Below are 24329 nucleotides of genomic sequence, written 5' to 3'. Positions count from 1 at the left end.
ATTTGTTTATTCAGTTTAATCAGATAGCAAAATCTATGTTAACATAGTGTTATAAACACATCATTTTTTTTTTAAATGTCCATGTTTCAGCCCTTCTATCAACATTCTTGTTTTGATGCAATAAATACAAGTGAAATACACATATGATTTTAGACATGGCCTCTGGATTGCATGTGAGGAGAGGTATAGAAAGAAATAGCAGGGCAGTAGTTGTAGGCAAAGTGATGCAATGTTATTAAGGCCCTGTCATAACTTGTGCTTGCTTTACAGTTATCTCAGTTAATGAACTTGACTGTATCCACTGTGCATTCTGTTCAGAATGATCTGGTATAAAAACTTGGACGAAATACTGCTGTAATCCACGATTCATGTTTACAGTAGTACAGCATTCACCAGTGGATTGTGCAGGGTTACATATGTCATAATACTAGCAGTTATATGCTCAAATTAAATTAGGGTCTCAAGGGAAGTAATTAGAATGACAAAAGTTGAGGGTGGGCAATCAGTTTCTAGATTGTGGCCCAGAGAGGAGTGGCCTGTGTATCAAATGGACCTGTTCCATGCAAGCATTCATCAAGACCAATTCATCAGTTTATATATATCCATACTATACTTTATACAGAACATATCAGTTATAGAAGATGTGGCAAAAGTTATGGTAGTGCAAGCTAGTACTAATAAGAGCAGCACATACAGAGATCTCTGGAATTGGCTGTACTGTATGACTCACTTTAAGCTGAGCTTGTATTAACAGTATGAAAGTTTACTTATCATCTGCCGTGGAAGTAGATTCCAAGCATAGAAGTGTTGTAATTTGGTGGCTAAGGACAATTTTTATTTCATCTAGAAGTGTAATTATAACACGATTAAAGAAAACAGTTCCAGAATCTCCTGTATATCCTCATGATGTTAACTTCTGCTTATATCATATGTAGATAAACTATTTATGTATACTAACATAAAAAGCTGCTATTTCTGGAAGCTGTCTTTCCTGATCTAATTTAGTATTCTATTTCTGACACAATAGCACTGGCTATTCGGTATTGATTTTGTACCTCTTTTTAACAGAAGAAGTTTGAATTGGATTAGGTTTTATAAATGGAGGCATCAGCTACAATGGGTTATATTTTTTCAGGGTTCTTCCTGCCATAACGATTCTTGGAGCCTTGTATTATTAATTAAGAATTATAATTTGTTTGTGTGTTCTCATAAATATAGTATATATGAGAAGATTGTGCTAAAAATTGAGTGTGAGATTTTGACGGATTTATGCTTTTTCACCCCCCACCCCCAAATTATGAAAAAGCCTTCTGTCTGCATGCTGTTGGAGTGTGTGCATACACACATAAGTGAGTGGTTGTGTGGAGGTGGGGGTGTGTGCATGTGCGTGCACGCAGGAACACCTCAAGAGCATCTAAGGGCCCGAATGCGAAATTCCAGTTTTGCCAAAACCAGCTCTAGCAATGGGATGGATTTTATTATTCTTTAGCATTCAGAAACCAACAATGGTCAATGAAGCAATAGTCAGTTTTATTTTCAAGGTAACCTAGTCAAGGGCAGTCATATATATATGAAAGCATTGCAGTGTTATTTGCAATGGTTTTTTATGCACTTGTATTGGTATAAATGCCACAGTTAACACAGAAATAAATTAATTGTTGTCAAGTTTTATTCAAAAACTGTATTTTAGAAACTGTTTTTGGATATTGAGTTCTTAAAGGGAAGTGATTCGTCTTACACATGTTGTATCAACTGAGCAGTTAATCAAATTTCAAGTCAGTATTATTCCACATAACTCTCTCGGTACTGTTGAAGAAACAATAACATCATGGATGTGTCTTGTAAGTATATTTCACAAAATTTTCTAGTCCCTGCCTTGAATTTCCAGAATTGTTGCTCAGACTTGTTTGTAGCATATGAGCAGCTTTAGCTTTATCTTCATTTTCATAACATATTTGTTTATGTATCCTGTGACAATGAAAATTTGGAACCCAGCTGTTTTATGCATGGACAGGAAGTGCCTTAGAGTATGGCCCAAGAATAGTTGCTATTAATGTACAGTGTATCCTGAGTCAGTAAGGGAAGATTGTTTATTGTTGTACAGGAATAACAGGAGCTTCTGGAACCCTGAAGTATTGCTTGCCAATCATGAGCACTTTGATAATCCTGTAAACATTACCACAAACAGGGCCATGCAAGTGCAGAGTTTGATTTCTGTGCGAAGTGCAACGTCCCAGTTTGTCTGTATATGCCATTTCAGAATAAACATTTATTTTGCATCTGCCCCATGCCTTGTTTAGAAGCCATGTTCTTATTTTGTCATATGTGGAACTATGTATGTACCTAGTACTATAAATATTTTGAAGAGATATGTTAGATGGAAGAGAAATGTACTGTCAGCAATCAGTTACTTTAGGAATCGATTAAAATGGACAGTTGCCAGGGTGCCAAATGTTCTATAACTGCCAAAATGTCCAGCATGTTCTCAAAGAAAAGAAAACTGATCAGTGAACTAGGACTTCATATTAATTGAACTAACAGTTTGTTGTGGAATATCATCAGGAAATGGATAACATACTTTTTAGTTTAGCCTTCAGATCCAGTAGTTACACAACCCTGCTAGAAGGCATTGATAATTTATGTCATGATTAATTCCATACAAAAGCATAAAGTACATTACCCATCTCGTCCTTTTGAAACAGTGAACTGTTTTTGGTTTAAAATTCCATATGTTGATAGTAATTTCCTTGAGCTACCAATTACTTTTTGTTTTGAATTTGGAGTTCTTTTCAAGTCCTGCTTATGGACTTCCAGTTTTTAGCACTGATTGGAGTACTGCATTTGGTAGTATTATGTAATACATCTTTATATGCATGTAAATATAATTGTTTGGTTTGGTTAGTGGTAGCATGCTTTTAGTTAGAGTCTGGTAATAATGCTACTTCTTTTATTTACTTCAGGTAATGGTCTGTCTGTATTTTGTTTATCTCCTTGAACTTCATAGACTTATTTACTTTGTAGTTTTTGGAAGTAAAGTTTAAAATTCTAAACTAGATATACCTCATATTTAGTATATCTATGAATATATATATTAAAATTTAAGTAGGTTTTTACTAATGAAGTGTCATGTTAATTTTCCTTGTACAAATTATTGTAATTCATATTTTGAAAATGATTTAATGGAGCTGCAGGGTTATATATAATATATTTTTTATTTCAAAACTTCAATTTTTTCCTATGGTAAACTTAACAAGTAGAAAGTACCACCACTATCATCTTCTCTTTATGTTAGGTTACTAGTAGAAGTACCCCTCTTTACATCAGATATTACTGCATTCCTGAGCAATATGACAATATATAGTATCTGAAACCTAAATGAAGAAATAACACTGAAATACTGTGCTAATTGTTAATTAATATATGGTCATCATATATTTGGTTCTGTATTTAAAATCGAAACAAATAAACAGTTCCTCTTCTTTAGCTTTAGTACTACACTTCTCCTATAAAATGCTGTAATTGTCAGCCTAAGCACTCAGCATTTTAATTAGTAATGCATGATATAACAATTAATTGATGCACTCATGCACTCGATCATGTATTTTTAGCAGAGAAAGAGTGATGATGTATAATGATGAAAATGGACCAGAAAAACATGGCTGCTCATAGCCATAGAATTTTTCTATTCATTCACAGGGAAATGTTTTAAGAGTATGCAGTAAACTTCATGTAAATATATGACATCTATTGACTACTTCTAATGCTAAAGAAAATTATCATTATGACTAAATCTCATCCCAGGGTATTGTTTATATGTCAATATTTTAAGTATATTTCAGTATATTCTATAACAGTCGAAATCAAGCAAAATTAATATTGTAGTTGACACACTGTTGCTTTATGTCAAATTCTGTATATTCAGCAGATAAGAAAAATAGTATTCCATACAGAACCATTTAAATGTGGATCACTGAAAACACAGTCTGAGTTTTATGTCCATTTGTGGTACTTGAAACTATGTGCAATTTCAGGAAGCAATATTGTAGAGAGCATTTATAATAAAATAAAAATGCCATAACTATATTTAAATTTTTTTATGGAACAAGGTACTGCAGTAACAGTTTTTTTGTCCATATTTGTACCTGAATTGCTGCTGTAACTACATGTGTTGCAGGTGGTCCCTAAATATTAATATGGAGGAAGGTTATGATGTGTTAAGGAATATGCAGTAAACACTGTGCAGTAGAATTCCTAATAATTAATGAATAGTTGATAATTGCTGTCTTCTGGGATGCGAGGTCATGTAGTTGGGTAGATTGGTATCAGTGTTTCAGAGGAATGTTGATACTTATTTATGAAACTGTATGGCATCACATTCCAGAAGGCAGCAATCTTTACAGTCACTGCAATGAGAACCTCACCTCTTACATGATGCATGGTTGATCAGGCCTTGATTTGACCACTGAATGTATATTTGTGCATCCAGGACACATTCCATTTGCAGAGAAACTGTAGTGTCCAAATCTGGTGACAGAAACTTGTTTAATTTTCCTTACTTGACTGCTTAGCCATGTGTAGGTATTTAGCGTATGTTGTTTATAATACTGTCAGTTGTTGGAGGGAAGTGCAAAATGGCTTCTCAGAAAGGATACTTTACCTATATCAAATATAACATTAAATAAGGTGCCATAAATTGCTTCTCCGGTGTGCTTGTTGTTTTTTGTTGACCTGTAACTAATCACAAGCCTTCTGGTAATCATTTCTCAAGTTGGGGATTGATCATGTACTAATGCATATGGATAAAATTTTGCTAAATTAGGCATATTCAGCATTGTTTCGTTTCCTTACAGTTAAGTATCTCAAGCTGTCAGTTTATCCAAAAATCATTTATTTATATACAGTACTTCAGTTTGGTACATCAATTAAAAACCATTCATTTGTCATTAAATACAGATTTTAATGTTTGTTCTCTGTATTACATGAAAGTTCAGTAAAACTAACCTATATGTGTTTATATACAAACAAATTCAAGAAACTAAAATGTTTCCAAGAAATTAATATAAAGGTAAAGCTATCCCTGTAACAGGCCATGGAGGCCCATAAGGTTGTGAAATGTTGAGGCTCCCACGTTTTATAGACATTTGGCTCACAGATGTCAGTGAGATTGTCAGCCTTATGCACCGGTCACTCTTTACCCCCCAGGTTCCTGGTACTCATTTCTGTTTGAGGCTTAGTTGATCCATGGGCCATAGTGTGGCTGGAAGGATTAGATCAATAGAGAACTCTGATTACCTCATCGGGAATCGAACCCACTACCATCTGGCTTGTAGCATGTACGTTTAGTAATTTTCTTTAGTCTTAAGTTGCTCATTGTTTCTGTTATTATAAGTACAGAACTATAAAAAATTATTAGTATCTCTCNTCCCCCCCCCCCATCCTAATGCATGACTGCATTTTGAGTTTTGTTTTTCACTGAAGAAAATGTGGAAATATAGAGGTGCAGGTTTATATTGCTACTGCCAGATCACATACTCTTTTAATTCCAAATTTGATCCCAGTGAACAGCTTATGAGGAATTCTACTGTAATTTATTTCTGAATTGTATTATAATCCAATGTTACATTAGTTCGTTCAGTTTTATTAATTTTAATGATTATTTTGTATGCAGAGAATTTGAAGTGGAGAGTCTAAACTTCGCAGGACAGGTGCACAAGTGGCGACTAAGTCAGCTTCTTCAGAAAGGAACAGAACGTAGCCAAGAGTCACTTCTGAATGACCTCGCACTTGCACTGAGGTTCATCATTGTCACTGCCAGGGGACGTCTCTTCTCTCACTTCTTTAGCTTGTATAAGGCATTGCGTGCTCTACTTACTGGACTGCTACGCTTATTAGGTAAACTAGCAAATTCACATTCATTGCTGCTGGTATAGTGGAAGTAGACCATAACTCTCTTAATGTGAAGGAGCAATGAAGCCATGTTTGCTTACACTACCAATAATACTTGTGTACCATTGTGCTTTAGTGACTATTTTTACCCAGCCGAAAACCATGCGCATTACTATAATTATGTTCTTAGCAGGACATGTCACCTTGTACTTGCTATTGCTTGTCAACCCCAGTCAGATTTCCACATTAGTAGATTATTAAATGGGAGATTTATTGAATATGAACATTTTGTACATCATTTTCAGAGTTATTATTACATATCTGTCTTGTGTATATTATTGTGATCAGTATGAAACCAAAACCAGAGATACCATGTATGCGAGATATTTCATTTGAAGGAGAAAGCTCTAGATCGCATCAGGTGGAGGAACTGTTTTGGAGGAGACTGTGGACCTGTCGTCTTGACAGATTACTGATGAATGAATGAATGAATTGGTATTATAATTAAATGTATTTGTGTCTGTGCATTAACAGTTTACACAGATCTGCTAATTGCATATTATATGTTATGTTGTATACATTGTTGATTGTTAGCTGGCATTTGTTTAGATAGTATATGCTTGTGTTTTGTTTATGCGCCATTATTTATGTACATAGATGCAATAGTTCCTCCTCTCTCACTGTTGTATGCTCCACTAGGAGTAGTGTCAAAATCGTACCAGCAGCAGGAGTATATATTATTTTTATACCATAGAAAAATATCACTGTGACACTCTTTCGTGATGAAATAGGAAACATTATGTTAATTTATGATAACTGTACATTTGCGTTTTGATACACACAAATTAAATGACACATTAGGAGAAATTCATTTCTGGTATGGGTAATGCAGCTTTTACCGTCATGAGTATTTTCAGAGCAATTCTGATGCTGTTAGAGATCCTCAAACTCAATGCAAACCAGACACCCTTTCATCCATCTAGTATTAATGTCTGTAATATCCGTACTTTTACTGCTGTTGTTTGTATTTGTGGCATGTTTTATTATTAGGCTCAGGCATATTTCTACATTTAACACCTAGAGCTTTGAAAATATCTTGGATAAGGCCTTCTGATCAGCCAATTAAAAAACATTGGTCAGTAACAATATTGCCAACCATAAATGATAATTTTGATATACAGTAGAACTTGGTTATAACGTCATCAAAGGGACCTAAAAATAGTGTCGTTATAAACGAATGTCGTTGTAACCGAAATGGGCACTTCCACAGTAGCCTTATGTTAGTCACGTAAAAATCTACCAAAAACCGAGTTAAAATGTTGCATTTTTTAGTGAAATACGTAGTTAAGTACAGACTAACGTAACATTAATGTGGAATTGACCCAAATGTGTAATATCAAAGACATATTACAGCGCTTTTCACTGACAATACACACCGCACTAATACTGTATATTAAAGGTAGGCCTACTCACCAAATTACAGTAGATTACATCAATTGTTGTGCCTTACTGTACCTAGATACGAGTACAGTAATCAGTTATCTTCATCTGTTTCCTGTTACTTGCCCAATACACACTTTCTAAATTACGTTCAATGTCCATATCAGAGAAATTCGGGAATGAAAATGACGTTACATACGAGGTTGATGCATTTGTGCATGTCGTACTAAGCAAGGTATAAAAACAGTTGCTTTATGAGGAATTAGTTCGTACCATTGAATATTTGACGCAATAGACAAGGTGTCGCAGAAACCGATGTTGCTATAACCAAGTTTTACTGTATTTTTGAAAGTACTTGAATTTTTACAGTTCCATAGCTCAGCAGCTTATAGTACATTACCCTTGACCAATGTAACTCTCTAATAGGTGTGTTTCCATAGAAACTGCTTGGAACTGGCATCTGCTTTTTGCCACAGAAAATGTTAATATAATTTTTGTGCTTGGTAAGAGAGTACATAATGGCACATTTCCTTACTTCTTTAGATCTTTAACTTTGTGTAAATCCAATTTATGTACTTTACTCAAAGGGTAGATGACATATTGGACATTTTAGTTATCACAAATGATAAGTAAGATGGAAATTTTAAAATGAAGTTGTTCTAAAGGGAAGTAGGTTTCTCTCAGAAAATCTCTAAATCTCTTTTCAGATTTGAATATATGGTAGATAAAGGTAAGGTAAAGTTGTCTGTATGCTTATCCTAATTAAGCTTTATGCCATGAAGACATATGGTGTAGTCAATATATAGATCCACATTTTCTTGATCTCAGCACTAGTTGGAGGTGAGTATGTACGTATGTGGCCCCTGCCACATACGTATATGATAGAGACTTGCGTTTTACTTGGATTTGATCCCAAAATTTCAAAATATAATGGACAAATGGAACTATGTATGAAATTAATTTTGATAAAACTTTGAGCTTAAATATGCCTCAGGATTTTAAACATGTATTCAAATTAAAACCATAATCCACATGACATTAAAGCTCTAGAGTTACTAGTAATAGAGCAAAAATATTGATTTAGTATAGATCCTTTTCAGTAAATTTTTAAAATTTACTCGAAGCCTTAAACTTTCTGTTTTCTCTACAGTCTTCAAAGAAACTATACGAGCTATAGAACTATATATTCAGTGAAATAAAACATTCTTTATATCTGTATATCTGTATCCTTGAATGTGGAGTGCCATGACAGAAGTCAGAGTCACTGTTGGTTATGAGTATATCACTGTGCACCTTGCATCACAATTTGATTTGTGTTGCAGATATTATTATTGGTGTACCGTCCTTACAAGCTCACAACCTGGATGCCAAAATTCGGGAGGAAAGATGCCGATATTTGGTTGCAGAATTAGTTTGCCGGGTAAGAAATGTTTAGCCTGTTTCTGTTCCAGTTGATGGTCTGATTCTATCTCTGAGCCTAAATGACTGATTCTGTTTGTCCAAGTTTGTTTTTGTTGCATTTGCAGTGAAAAATTGCAAAAATGCATCTGTTTACTGTCTCATATCTGTCTTTCTGTCTAGCCGCATGTCTGCCATCTGTTTGCCAACATGTAACAACTCAAGACATGCTGAATGGATTGTCATTTGATTTGATACTAATAAATTTTACTAAAATTTGTCAGCAAGCTCAAATTTGCTTAAATTTTGATGACAGTAATGGACACTGTAAATCAGGGCTTTTTTTTTTTTTTTTTTTTTTTCCCCATACATCCTGAGTGTTGCTCACTATATGCTCATATTTATCAAACCAAGAATTATTTTTACATAAGTTATAGAGAAAAATAAAACACATACTTTATATACAGTACACTTTTTATGTATGACTTACAGTTTTTGAATTAATTAAAGAAGAGGGAGAAAATATACCAGAATTTGGATTGGACAGAATATGTGAAAATTACCCTACAGCTGTCACTCACTTAATATATATTGGAATGAAAAAATGTTTTTATCAAACTTATAAAGAAAAAGTAAACAGATATTTTATGCTCAGTACAGTTCTTCTGTACTCTTATGGTGTTTGAGATAGTTAGACAAAAGAGACACTGCCAGAGGAGGGGGGACCTCTCTGACAGAAAGGGACTTAACTATTAGATACCACTGCCAGAGGAGGTTGGAACCTTGCTGGCAGAAAGGGGCTGATAGTAAGCACCAGTACCGGTAGGGTATGGAGACAGTAGAAATTAAAGGGGGATGCACAATGGACCACTAACCGGTCTAAGTGCATGGGGAAACCCACCCCCTCAATACGCAATACGGAATAGACAAAAGAGAAGAAATGCACTAAAATTTTTATGTGGGAAGAATGTAAAAAAATTATTTCAGAACAATTTTTTCTTTTGTAACAGTGTAAATTGCATTTAGCTGATTAATTGTAATGTGAATGTGTTAATTTGAGTGTAAAATTTGTTGTTCTTTTACATATATTTATATATGTGTGATATTGGAGAGCTTGACTGTGTAAGAGAACAGAAATTCTGTAGATGGACCGCATCATGCTCATATCTTTGTAGATCATCTTGCCCAAATCGTATGAAGTTGGAAATAGTGTATGTAATATCTATTTGAAAAACAATTAGTTGGTTAAACACACATTACATTGATTGGCCTGTAGTTTCCATGTTCATGCATATTATGTATAAGGAATACTATGTACTTATGTTTTTGCAGACTGAGTTTGAGGACTCTTTAGAGTTGCTTTGTGGGTTTGTGCGTCGCCAGTTACGTCGAGCCACCATGGAAAAGTTTGAAGTGGAGCGAGAGGCATCACACCCTCCAGTTCCTGTCCCATATCTCTTTCTTACACCCAAGGTAATGCATCCACCATTTTATGTTCTCATTGTCCTCAAGTATGTTTTGTGGTGTGAGTCAACTTTTGGGCAGTTATTGTGAAGTATTATTTCAGATCATCTGCAGTTTGTTTTTGTATCATTTTTCCATTACCCAATAAATCTCTGTAAATCAAATTACATGTTTAATTTACCTTACACTTAACATGTATTGTTACAGACCCACATACATTACAAATGCTTAACCGACCTTAAGCTTTTTATTTATTATTAATACAAAATATAAATGTAATTGCTAAAATATATCTACTCTTTTTGTTATTTTGTTAAAAACATTGGCCTTCCTGTTATAACATGAGTACACACTTCAGAGTGTGTTTACCAAGTGCAATCTTTGAAATTTTGTATACCTCCTTGGACTAGGTGTTCGTTTATTTTTGATTTGTTACTATTATTGTGTATGTGAATCTGTTTCATCATCCAGATAACTTTTTGTCTACAACAGTTGAACTGAAAGTGAACTAACTTAAAATGTGGACAGACGTTTCATGATGAGAGATGGAGGGGTGCTGATATATAACCCCTTGACATGAGAAATAATTTTGAGTAATTGCCTGGCTTAGTAATTTATTGGACCTAACAGCTTGAAGCAGAAACATAAGTGGGCTTTGAAGAGTGTTTTATTATAATTAAATCCCTCCTGCCACATGTTAACTCAAAGGATGAATAATTCAGAACCCAACAAAATAATCAAATGATATAATCTGTTTTTCTAAATGTTATTTTTACCAAAATGAACTCACATTGGCATGTGTTTTATCTACATGCATGTGCACACTCCCATACAATGAATTTGCAAGAATTGTTACATATTTTGTCAGTTTCATTTGAGGTGTGGGGCAGTTACTGATTTATTTCATAATGCTGTATCATCTGCTGAGGTTATGTAATATCACCTGAGGTACAGTAGGATGACTGTGAATGATGAATTCGCGTTGTTGAAGGAAGCTGTCAGTGCTGCAGAATGCTATTATAGAGAGGGACTGAGGAAAATATAATTCTTTTCTCGGGATATCTGATTCTCAAGTGGAATCTGAAATGAAAATCTCTTGAATGTGCATCAGATCACTTGGTAGCCTGCTTAGACCGTTTTATTTATATCATTTTTTTTTTTGTTTTAGCAAACAGTTGCCTGTAACAAGATTATATTTGTGAAGGATGTGACACCATGTATTTTTGTAGGTTTGTACCAGTTCCCTTGACTTTCAGTGTTTTCCTCTTCTTCCCTGAAGATTTTAGCAGGAGATTTGTCTGAAATGTTGATACCTATCTACTAAGCAGTGTGGTATCATGGCTTATAAAATCATGATATTGATTCATCTATGAGAACTTCAAACCTCAATTATTGTTTGCAAATATTTTGTCTGTCTCCTCTGTACTTTTTACTGAAAAACAGCTGCACTTCTTTTTTTCCATCTTCATTATGAATATGAGTTCTTATATTGGTCAGTACTCAGACCCTTTCGAAAATATATTAGTCTTGCTATTTAACTGGACATCTTATTTTAATAAATTCTTATACCAAACACCAGTTAATGAAATCAACAGGGTGTTGAGTTGGATTTGCGTTTGTTCAACCGTGACATCATGAGACGTGCCCTTCCTCTCCTGATGGCCATTTTGGAACGTGAGACTCGTGGGTGGTTCTTACATTTCCGGGAAAGACTTATCTCTGAGTTGCGAAGCCAGAAGCTGCCAGATGAGGAAATTGAAAGAGTGAGTGTTTTGTACATTTTTACCAATACTTGAATTCTTTTTCAGTAACAGTAAAACTGCTATATAATAATGAAAAAAATCTGAGTCTCAGCAGACAGATTTATGTAAGTTGTAATATAAAGAACTCCAAAACAATGCAGTTTGTGATATTACTGTTATACTGTCTATTGTCTGTCTATACAATCAACTCATAATGATATTGTGTTTGTTTATGGTAACATTGTACCTACAGAGTGTTGTGTTCTCTGGTTGCCAGTAGCACTGATTCTGCTAGGAGATAAATCTGCCTGCAATAGCCCCTCTGTCATAGTTTTTGTGAAAACCCCTTGTTCAGACGAGCTTGAAACTTGTATTTTATGTTTTTTCAATAGCATATGTTATGAATGAAATATTAACGTAGCCAAATGTTATCATTAATTCATGCCACATTGAGACTTTGCTGTATGTGTGGTGTTGTTTCAGGAGGTGAACCAGGCAGTAATGCAGGAATATCTGCAGAGGGTATACACAAGCATCCTTTCACACCCTGACCTGATGGCACTTGGTGAAGGCATTCCCCAGCTGTTGGTTCAGCAGGCACAATCTGTTATTCTTATGCACAGGTGAACTTAGCTGTACAACATACTTTGTTCCATAAGAGTCACACATGAATTCTTTGAAATTTTGTGTCCCTGCTGGATGTTTTGAAAGTTTCAAATGTAGATTATTTTTATTGAGGCTTGTGTTTTTCCTCATCACATCCAGAGAAATACTGGGAAAATATATCACAATAGACCACAGCACTTACTTCCATGCCTATCTGGATTCGTCTTTCANCAACTCCTCCCCGCGACTGCATCCGTTCTGCGGTGGTATGACTCACGGCAAATTGCAGCCGCGGCGCGCACTTGATTGTACGCACTGTATTATTCAATTCGAATTCTTGCCTTCTCATCTTCTTTTCAAAAAGGAATAAAGATTAAATTTGTATAAAATAATTATTTTGAATGTTACATTGTGTGGGCGTGGTCTTGGTATCTCAGTCAGAGATCTAGAAAAATCTGTATTACTGAACAAGCCAGTGTATATTTTTGTTCACAACCTTAAAACAGAATACATACTAATTTAACTCTTTAAATCATGGTGGTCACTATATGTAGCACTTTCATTAATGTTAAACAAACTCTGCATTTCACCCACAGAATGTATTTAGAGTTTTCTTATGATTCCTGGAGTAAACAGTGGTTATTCTTTAAAACAGCGTTAGCTGATTGGTCTTTGCAAAGGAGACATTGTTTTCTGTGTGATACAGATTAAATTTTTAAATACTATTCAGATGAATTTCAAGCTCCAAAGAGCTAAATAGTGGCTTTATGTTTTTTTTTAAAGGGCTGTTGAAAATGTTCAGCGAAAGTTGGCTAAAACAAAGGAGTCTCTGAGACAGCGCATCGAGTATATGTATCCTGTGCTGTCTCGTATTCAGCCGTGGATGAGGAACAAATTGAGGAGTGCAGAGGTGAACAATTTGTGCTTCATTAGAGTTATGATTTTGTTAATGTTAATTTAAAGGTATTCAAGATTATAAAAAAAATAATTACAGATGGGTTATTTTTCATAAATTGATCTTCTTCCATAATTCACCAAATTATATATGCCGTATGAAAATCAGGAACATTATTGCAAATTGCATCAGCATTAGTGCTTGGCTTAAGTTACCAGTTGTAATATCTGCTGTGTATTCTTTGAAGCACCTACTTATTTTTATATGTACCCATTGAAATTTTAATAACAGGCCTGCAAAAGCTGAAGTATGATTAAAGTTTTGCAGTCTAGACAAGCTAGTGGGTACAGTTTGCAGATTGTTACTGTTGTTATTGTTATATATTTCTCTTCTTTATAGTCATCATTATATTACATAAGCTTTAATTTTACAAAACATGTAAGAAATTAATTTTTTTCTTAGATGCATGTTCACTTAAAGAAATCTATTGATTTATTTGATTCTTATTCACATATTTTGGAATGACAGCAACAGATGAAAAACGTGTTCATGAAGGAATTCACAGTAGAGTGAAGTCATGCATTGCTTGCTACCATTGATTTCAGAAGCTATTGTCTTCCTTCTTAATGTAAAAATGTAAAGGTTAAACTGTGTAGCTCTATAATTTTGCCTGTTGTTTTGTATGAATGTGAAACTGTGTCCAGTTGAACAAAATATAGATTGAGAGTTTTTACAAATGGTACTGAAGAATATATTGTAACATGTTTTGCTACTCTAGACACCATTCAGATTGCTAATTGGTTTATTTAGCAACCTACAAGTTGTAGCTACAATTAATTATAACACTGTTGAGGATTTACACAATTTACAAACCCTACATAATATTCTATTCACTCTGTCCTCAGTAGTCTTCACGTATTTATAACGCGGGAGCTATACAAGTCTCTGTGAATTACACACTCCCAATATAACTGTTCTACGGCACACACAAAACCTTGAAGTCACACAATAAGTCTTCACTTGCTGACTTCTCAGGTACCGCGCACTATAAAATCTTCTAACCATGCATCCAGTTCTTCTTTCCGCAACTGCTGCTATATTCCAGGTGTCTATGGTGGCTGATACATTTTAACTGGCTCCTTAAGTCAAAGTCAAAGTCAAAGTCATATTGCGACTGACGGTCGGTCAGTCAGTCAGTAAGTCTTGGTGTCGAGCCCCATCTAGGGCTCATGACCAGATATTAATTATTACTGTTTGACAAATACGGTCTTCTTTTTGTGGGGCGCCCTCTCTGACGAGAGGACGGGTCTGCCTTTTGCATACGCTGCTGGCCCTTACCAGCGCGGTCTTTCTCAGGTCCGAGTCCCTTGGGACTCGCGACCATATTTTACTGTCTCAGATTTGAGACTTCCCTTTTCGTCGCCTCCTACGACTCGCAGGGTCACGGTGGAGGTATTCGACCCCGCCTCCACACGGGCAACTGGCTCCTTAGGCAGTGTGGTTCTCTTATAAACCCTCAGCCAGACAAAGGGAAAACGCCTTGCTTCCTTCTTGCCTAGTCGCCGTGCTTACAGGTGTTGCTGGGAACACTTTCGAGTGTTGTTTACTGCTGTGTAGTAACCGCAGCATTGCCTGCTACATCACTGTTGTCACCTGCCACGTCAAAGTGGGAAACGCTACCACGTCACCGTGGGGAAGGGAGCAGAGCGCTGACCGGCCTGTCACCGTAGCAATGGCAGCACTGTTACGCCACCGCTGGCAGGGGAGGGGGCATCCTGCATAGCGCAAATACGTCATAATTATATCAACCTAAGAGGCAGGAAGTGATAAAGAGTCTGGAGAAAATAGCATCATGGGAGTTTCATCACTTGTACTCTACACCAGATATTAGGATAATCAACTCAAGGAAGATGAAATGGACAGAACATATAGCACACATGTGAAAATAAGCATACATGACACAATTTTGGTCAAAAAACCTGAAAGGGAAATACAGTTTGTAAGACTAGTCATGTTAGGCAGTTATATGAAAATGGATGTTAAAGAAATAGGATGGGAGGGAGTAGAGTTCAATATTTTGGCTCAGGCTACTGAGAAGTGACAACCTGTTGTGAAAATGGTAATGACTTCCAGGCTCCATAACTAACTTACTCGTGAAGCTGAGCCCTTCTTAAGGAGCTGCCAGTTCTGCGGCTACTCAAAAATTTCCCAGCATTTTATGGAACCCAAAGGTTCACAAGAGCCCTCCACTGGTCCCTATCCTGAGCCACATCAATCCAATCCATGTCATCCCATCCTATCTCTGTAAGATCCATTTTAATATTGTCCACCCACCTATGCCCTTGGTCTTCCCAGTGGTTTCTTTCCTTCTGGCTTTCCCACCAATATCCTATATGCATTCTTCTTCCCCCCCATTTGTGCTACATGCCCTGCCCATCTCATCCTCCTTGACTTGATCATTCTAATTATGCTTGGAGAAGAGTACAAGTTATGAAGCTCCTCTTTATGTATTTTTCTCCAACCTCCTGTCACTTCATCCCTCTTCAGTCCAAATATTCTCTTCCAACATCCTTTTCTCAAACGCCCTCAGTCTGTGTTCCTCCCTTAATGTCAGAGACCAAGTTTCACAGCCATACAGGACCACAGGCAAACCAGGTTCCGTAGTAGTTGAGGAATTTCTTGACCAACTGAATGAGTATTAGCTTCTTAAGATGGCTCCATGGAATTAATTATTCTTTTACCATTATTTCAACGTTGTTTTTTTACTTTGCTCCTCAGAGCCACTTTATTGAGGAATGTCAGTGGAGTGCGCATGAAGAGGCCCTTGTACTCTGCAGCAGCCAACGACTGCATCAGACACTGTACTTCCTTAACAGGGACCTCGTTTTCATGAGGGAGGTAATTATCTGTATATTTGCCATTTATCTTCGCTTGTACCACACATTTCTTGCTCATATTATTTTTGTTTTAATTTGCTTAGTGGGGGGTGGAGTCAAACTGGGTCCACTTGGCACGGTGGCCACTGATTGGCCTATTGTAGCCTGCCCCGGGTGATTATGATGGTGGAATGAAGATTGACAGGGGAAAATGAAGCACTTGGAGAAAACCTCCCCAGTGCCACTTTGTCCACCTCAAATCCTACTTGACTAGACCCGGGATCAAACCTGGCCCGCTGCAGTGGGCAGCCAGCAACTAACCACTTGAGCTATCACAAAGCCTCATGTTATTGTTGATGCTTAAAATCATTTATTTTTTATCATCATTCATCGATCCATTCAGGTACATAACCATTGGATACAGAAATTGTCAGGAGATTACATTGGTATATTACATAAAATTGTCTTAACATGAGATTAATAACAATTAAAATATATATAATAAACCAATGAATGCAAACTAAAATACAAAGCTATAATTACTGGGATATCCCAAGATCAAATTTATTATTCCTATCAAGATACTCTTCAACAGAATGAAAAGTTTTCTATGAGAAACTTTCTCAGTTTATGTTTAAATTTATTAATGTCATGTGAAACTTGCTTGATATTGAGAGGTAGAGAGTTAAATAATGTAATACCGAATAATATACTCCTTTTTGGACTTTAGGGACAGTCCAATTTTTGGCTGGTATGTATTTTATATACAATTCAGTATTTATTGTGAATAAATCCTTATGCTTTACAACAAACATAAGAGTTGAAAAAAAATGTATTGGGAGTAAAAAGTTAAAATTCCAAGTTTACTAAACATTTCCTTTCCTTTTGGCTTTCTTTCCCCCCCCCCATTTATTTTATGTTATCATCCTTGTCTCAGACTGTGTATTGTTGAATTGTAGAATGGTGGTGAGTAGTAAACTGGAAGAGATCTGGAATGAAGCAATTATATCCTAACTGAGGTACTATTCTGGCAGTTGTCTAGAGGTGCTGAGGAAAACTACAGAAACCTTAGTCAGGATAGCTGGTGTCCTGCCTAAGACTTAAACTGAGAACCATCAAATATAAGTCTAGAGTGTTGTCCTTAAAACAGCCTGCTCATTCTTTAATTCTTCATAATTTATTTTGTGTCACACATGTCATGTCCAGAGTGGAACTGAAAATAAACTGTAGACGGTTGTGAAATCTGAAGAGAGCACTGTTTAGGTTACATCAGCCTACAACTCAGAATGAAATTATTTGAATGAAGGAGTAAAGTATAGAAGTCTGTTAACAATAAATTGTTACTTCATTTATTCTTAGTTAAGAAAAATAACATCATTACTGTTTTGTAAAAACATATGAGCACTATATCACTAATTGAGAAAACGTCTGGAGAAAATTTTGATTCACACGCTGCATTTTGCCAAACACAGATCTCAGATATCGGCAGTTTTCTATTTATATCCTATTTTGTGAACCATGCTGTTGGGTTTTATGAATTCACAGCTTTATAATTATATATGTACAGAAGAAATTGGTACCTTCCACACCAGGGGATCCATCCTGGCACTGGGGCGAGTTTTCTCCGAGTACTTCGGTTTCCCCTGCAATCTTCATTCCACCAAATTCTCCATCATCATAATTACCTGGGGCAGGCTACAATAGGCCAATCAGTGGCCGCTGTGCCGAGTGGACCCAGTTGGACTCCACCCCCCACTAAGCGAATACTTTTTGGGAAACTGTTATACTCAGTTCTATGTCTAATGATATGACATATTTTATGTGTTTGGTGGAGGAACCAACATCATAGTTGGCTTTTGATGAGTGTTAATGGTGATTGCAGTTTCACTAAACCCCAGTTTCCAGCATGGTTTTGATACTGCCAACCATGGCTTTACCAGTAGATACTATAGGGTTCTGACTATGGTGTATAACACACAGAGATACTGGGTTTTCGGACTTTGTCCATCGTCCGTGATTGAAGCTAACTCTTTCTAAGGGACCCAACAGAGTAGGTATCTTCCCTCACCTGAGGACGGAAACAGATCCAGTTTCCGAAACGTTGTGTTTTTTCTTAGTTATTTAGAATATAGATGATGGACAAAGCCCGAAAACCCAGTATCTCTATGGCTTTACCAGTTTGTCAGGAAAGGTTACTGTGCTATCCAGATGACTAATAGTGTGTGCTACAGTTGATCATATCATATTGTTTGCTGAACATTCTTTAAATTAACAGAAGGCATGTACAAACAGAGTTTACTGAAACATATCATATGGACTTCATATAGATGTGAATTTGAGCAGTTATATGTATTCCCACCATACTACATTCCTATCAATTGCATGTCTGGGTTAGGCTTTCAGTTTTAGGTTAGAATTCTGATACAGTTTTGCTGGTCTTACATAGCAGTATTGCTTTAATAATGAGAAAATTTTTTGAACTTCCTTGGGTGAAACTCCTTGCTAAATTCTGTATTTGTTTATTCTTGTTATAATTATATGTCACAATTTTGATTTAGAGAGAGCCAGTACTGCTGAAAGAACTCCGTAAGGTGAAGACACCCACTCGAAGCTTCCAATGGTTAACTCAGATCTGGTTCCCAAGTAACTGGATTGTTAGACGTAACTTTCAGGGCCAGTCTGAAGTCATTCCAACTGTTCAGAGTGCAACAGCCACCTCCATCACCACTCCTCGTTCTGATCCCAGCCAAGTAAGTATTGGTGAATTCTTGCTTTATACATAGACATCCACCATTACCAGCAAGATAACAGCATGCCCTAGTTATGGTGTTTTGACTGTTCTGGCCCCTGTATAATTGCTAAGGGTGAATAAAGCCAGAGGAGAGTGTGTATAGGGCAGGATTTCTTGTATCACATGATATAATCCTGATGAAGATAGTAGAGTGGCCCGAGAGGTTTCTTTTGATGCCAGGCCACTGTAAGAGTATGGTAATACATGCATTTACAAAGATTTTTCCATTTTCCATAGGTGAGGGATGTTAAAGATGTATAAAAAGATTTTTACTGATTACGGCCTGTCCCAAACCCAACATGTTTGGTGTCAGAATCAAGTGCTTTATGCAGAAATAAGATTAGTACTGAACTCCTAGCTTATTGTTCCATAAGAATATAAAGATCAAGATTCCTTAGATTTATACTTATGATAGAAGAAAGGAAGTTCTGAGGATTTGACAAAGAATAATGTAAAGGGGTTTGATTCGGGTTGAATGTTCGTCATGCTCTTTTTATATTTGAAGAAGGAAGTTTCATATTTCAATGCATGTGATTAAAAAGTGGTTGCAAATTATGTAATTTGTACCACATGCTTTGTTTACTCATTCATTAGGTTTAACAGCATAAGAAAAGAACATTTTGACATAAAATGCCTTAAATTAATATGTAGTACTCTTTCTAGGCAGGGCTGGAAGATTGTTCCATATCAGCGTCAAATGTCTTTAAATATTTTTCCATGCAAAAAAGGGCAAGGAATTCTCTGTCATTTATTTGAATCGCCATTTCCACCTGGCATATTAAATTAGGAACATATTCTTTTTATCAGCCTGTGTTCCTCGTGGAAAAGGAGGTAGTCCGCACAACAACAACCAGATGGCCCATGTGGAGGTGGATTAACTACTGTCATCGTACCTGGAGCTGGACCTGGAATGCCATGTTCTTTTTTGGAGTCAGTAACATATTTATTCAGTTTAATTTTAATGCTGATCATGTTGAGAATCAAATACAATGTTTAGCTGAATATGAGCTGGCCCCCTTAGAGTTAACTATCTTAACCATTTGGTAGCAGAACTGAAAATTTCAACACATGTGGCCCAGTTCACTCCTACCAAGTTCCATTTTCACAGTGAATTTTGGTTCATTGGTCTGTCATTTCATATTTATCCAACCTTTGATAGTTGACTTGATTTGACTATCCTAACCTTAACAGGTGAGCTGTAGAAGTTACAGAACACTTCATTGTATAATTACCTTGAATGCTTGTTTGCTGTATTTATTCTCATAATTATGCACATTTTAACCAGAAATGTATATCTGAAAGTTGAGATCCATAAGAATGTTATATTTTAGTGTCCTGTCGCACTGATTCATGTCCATGATGTGTATCTGTATCAACCGTCTTACAGTGCACACAATTTCACTTTTCTCCACACTACATGTTGCGGCACTAATGTGCCATCTTCAGGTGTGGTTTTATTTACGTCAAACCATTGCACTGTATGCCATCATGTCTCCTTTATAAAATGATTAATATTTATATGTGTCATGTATAATAATATAGTTTATATGTTAAAACTTTTCAAGATTTATCAATGATTAAAATGTATATGTGTCATGTATTATAATAATAAAGTTTATATGTTAAAACTTTTCAAGATTTATCATTTTATAAAGGAGACATGATGACATACAGTGCAATGGTTTGACATAAATAAAACCACACATGAAGATGGCACATTAGTGCCAAAACATGTAGTGAAGAGAAAGGTGAAATTGTGTGCACTGTAAGACGGTTGATACAGATACACATCATGAAGATCCATAAGATAAGCAAATAATACTTCTATACTTCTCAGAATATAAGTGTATACATTAGGTTAAGATATGAAGATGATATTGAGAGAAAAATGGCTTGTGTGAGAACAAGGCGATATTTATTCTTTACAGCACAATGTATGTCCATAATTTTAAAACCAGTACCACCTGGTGGGCTTAAAGAGATATCTGCTGGTGGGCATTCCTAAATACTTCATCGGTTCTTAGCTTGTATAGGGTTTTGATAACAGAACAAATGGCACCCATTTTGTTTGTGCTCCTGGATCTTAAATTCAACATTCTGTTTATTTCATGGTTCAAAATACTTGAAAAAAATAATATAGCATTGTGTTTTCTTGTAACCATCCTTCTCATGATAACTATACTTCCCAGTATTGAGGTTGATACATAAAGTAACAGCAGAAATATGTATTATGAAAAAGAGTTATGGCATGCTGACCTGTTGAATTAACAAATGGCTCCATATGTCAATATAGACAGAGTTTGCAATGTCTGGTGCCAACTGATAGCTCACTGGGTGCCAATGGTTTACAACCCCTGTCCTAGCAAAAGGCCTGAAATTGGCCTTCATTATTATATTGTATAATCTAACAATATTGATTGTACATTGCTATGAGAAATAGGAAAACATTGTACATAATATGCTTTTTCTTCCAAAAAAATTCAGATATCTCAGATTCTAAAGGGAAAAATTTCATTGTATTTTGTTTGGATAAATGTGCTTTACAACATGTTGTCCAGAATGATGATCTGCAAGTTCCTCACATTATGGAAATGTTTTTAATGTTTCCAGGTAGTGATCCCATGGTGTAGTCCTGTGGGACTTCGAGCACTGTTCTGCGTGGATCCATTTATGCCTGATCTGGAATTGTCACAGGTGAATGGCACACTCTTCCCACGCAAATCATCTCTCACACCAACTCTCTGCTCCAGGCTGCTTGCGCTATGGAGACATATATCAAAATCACGAACACACTTTGAGACCAAGCCAGATACAGGTAAAGATATTTATTTCCTATGTGGTGTTGGAAATGTTTAATTCATTATATGATCACCATCACAGTTTTTTTTACCAAATATTCTTGAGAATGAAGACATTACATACTAATATATTCCTGTCAACACAACATTGTTTTCAGCAGGTGGAGTTGGTGGCTAGGACGACATGTTTAGGCATATTCAGGCCCCTGATTTAATTACAATTATTCTATTGTGTACTTAGCATAAATGTTTCATGTAAACTGAGTGGATCTGTCCCACACATTTCATAATCATCTTTGCTGTTATCTCATTTGGTGCTACTTGATAATGGCATAAAATTATGATAACCTTAACTATGATTGATTCTTTAAAAGTCTCTGGGAGTGACTGATACATTACCCTGCAATTATGCAGGATACTGTTCATTGTTTCTTAATTTAAGCATATGTAACATAATCACAATTGGTCCTTCCTCATTTGGCTCTCAAAGTACATATGTTTGCAAGCTTTGAAGGAATTAGTTATTGTGATGTCCACATATGATTTTCATGCCTCACTTTGCTCAGCAGTTTAAACACAGTTACTGGGGTTTTGGACTTTTTTCCATCATCCGGAATTCTAGGTAATAGAGGACATGACTTTTTGGAAACTGGATCTGTTTCTGTCTTCAGGTGAGAAAGGAAGACACCTACTGAGTTGGGCCCCTTAGAAAGAGGTAATCTCAATCATTGGACCTCTTCTTAAGGGGCCCAACTGAGTAGGTGTCCTCCTTCCTCACCTGAAGATGGAAACAGATCCAGTTTCCAAAACCTTGTGTCCTCTGTTACCTAGAATTCCAGACGATAAAAAAAGTCCAAAACCCCAGTAATTCTGTGTGTCATCCACCATCGTCAGAACCCTTTACAATCTACCAGCAGTTTAAAATTGCATGACTGAGACTGTGTAATAGTACATTAATTTCTTGATTGCAGGTTTCATAGGTAAAGGCATGACACGACATATCAATCGCTTATGGAACTACATTGTCAAGGGCCTGCTTGGAACTCTTGGCATCATATTGGTATTCCCCCTTGTCTGTTTAGTGATCAGCTGTGGAAGTCTTCTTATTACAGCTACAGCTCTACTGTGGTAATATATTATTATCTTCAATGTTTTTAGTGGAATAAGAAATTTGTTTCCTCGAGAACAGAATTTATATACAGTCTGTAGATACTTCATAAGCCTAAGCCAAAGGTATAGAACATGACATAATACAACTACAGTACTTTTTTAATACAAAATTATAATGCCTCTTTAATGCCTTAGAAACCTACGTGTTCCTCAGTCACATCTAACAAAGAGGCAAAAAGGGGTCTATTGCATGAGTGTAAAAGTTTTTAATAGTTTGCCTGATTTTTTCATTGAGTTAGTACATAATAAAAAAACAGTTTATTGGGAAACTAAAGGATGTATTGCTTCAAAACCCTTCTTATACTGTTGAGGAATTCTTGCTTGCTTTTCTGTCAAGACCTACAGCTAAGGAAAAGATGTGTCTGACAGTGCACACTTCACTAAACACTATGTCCTTGGCTGTGCTTATATATACTTGCTGCAATTTGTATTGCCTTTTAACTATTGTATATGTTTTTGACAAGTATAGATTATATATGCTATGTGAATTTGTAAGTGTCCAATGTTTTGTTTGCTTGTTGACATGTTTTATATTCGGTGCTGGTGGCACATTTATGAATATTTTAAAGAAATGCAAATGTATATGTATGTATGTACATATTTACAGACATCTGTTATAGTACACAATTACACCAAAATAATTATGTGAAAGAACCACCCCATTGTTACTTACTTGTTAAATATTTGACTTGTTCTGTGTCCAGTGGTGTTGGCCTGTAATTGGATTTGCTTGAATGCAATAAATACTATACTATACTATACTATATATAAAACTGAGATTTATATTAAGATAAATTGTTCTACAGAGTAGGAATGAGAAGATATTCTTTTAATGCTGGCTTAAGTAGTTTTATATTGTGATTCAGACGTTTCATTGTACAAGGAAGATTATTGATTATCTTAATTTCAGTGCAGTAAACTCCATCTGATATTTACTAGTGGTTGGACCATATAGGTTATATTTGTGTCCTGCACTTATACTGTATATATCTGAATTTGTTTTAAATTTTTCCATTTTGTCCACAGTAAATAATAATATGAGAATGAGAATTTGCTAGCTAGTGGAAGAATTCCGTATTCTGTATCGAGGGGGTGGGTTTCCCCATGCACTTAGACCGGTTACTGGTCCATTGTGCGTCCCCCTTTAATTTCTACTGTCTCCATACCCTACCGGTACTGGTGCTTACTATCAGCCCCTTTCTGCCAGCGAGGTTCCAACCTCTTACTGGCAGTGGTATCTAATAGTTAGTCCCTTTCTGTCAG

The 24329-nt window shown here is 35.9% G+C and overlaps 1 protein-coding gene across 8 annotated transcripts in view; it reads left to right on the top strand.

The window, feature by feature from the left end:
• Positions 1 to 24329, top strand: part of LOC111873321 — a 157285-nt gene that overhangs the window by 114160 nt on the left and 18796 nt on the right. For all 8 annotated transcript variants that reach the window (XM_023867933.2, XM_023867934.2, XM_023867931.2 and 5 more), the window contains 11 exons: positions 5669 to 5892; positions 8649 to 8746; positions 10057 to 10197; positions 11784 to 11951; positions 12414 to 12553; positions 13320 to 13446; positions 16210 to 16329; positions 18866 to 19057; positions 19906 to 20028; positions 21709 to 21913; positions 22868 to 23024. In XM_023867933.2, coding sequence (XP_023723701.1) covers positions 5669 to 5892; positions 8649 to 8746; positions 10057 to 10197; positions 11784 to 11951; positions 12414 to 12553; positions 13320 to 13446; positions 16210 to 16329; positions 18866 to 19057; positions 19906 to 20028; positions 21709 to 21913; positions 22868 to 23024 — 1695 coding nt within the window. The remainder of the gene's footprint in view (positions 1 to 5668; positions 5893 to 8648; positions 8747 to 10056; positions 10198 to 11783; positions 11952 to 12413; positions 12554 to 13319; positions 13447 to 16209; positions 16330 to 18865; positions 19058 to 19905; positions 20029 to 21708; positions 21914 to 22867; positions 23025 to 24329) is intronic.

This window comes from Cryptotermes secundus, unplaced genomic scaffold (assembly GCF_002891405.2).
Source record: "Cryptotermes secundus unplaced genomic scaffold, Csec_1.0 scaffold223, whole genome shotgun sequence".
NCBI lineage: Eukaryota > Metazoa > Arthropoda > Insecta > Blattodea > Kalotermitidae > Cryptotermes > Cryptotermes secundus.
This window is presented reverse-complemented; position numbering and strand designations above follow the sequence as displayed.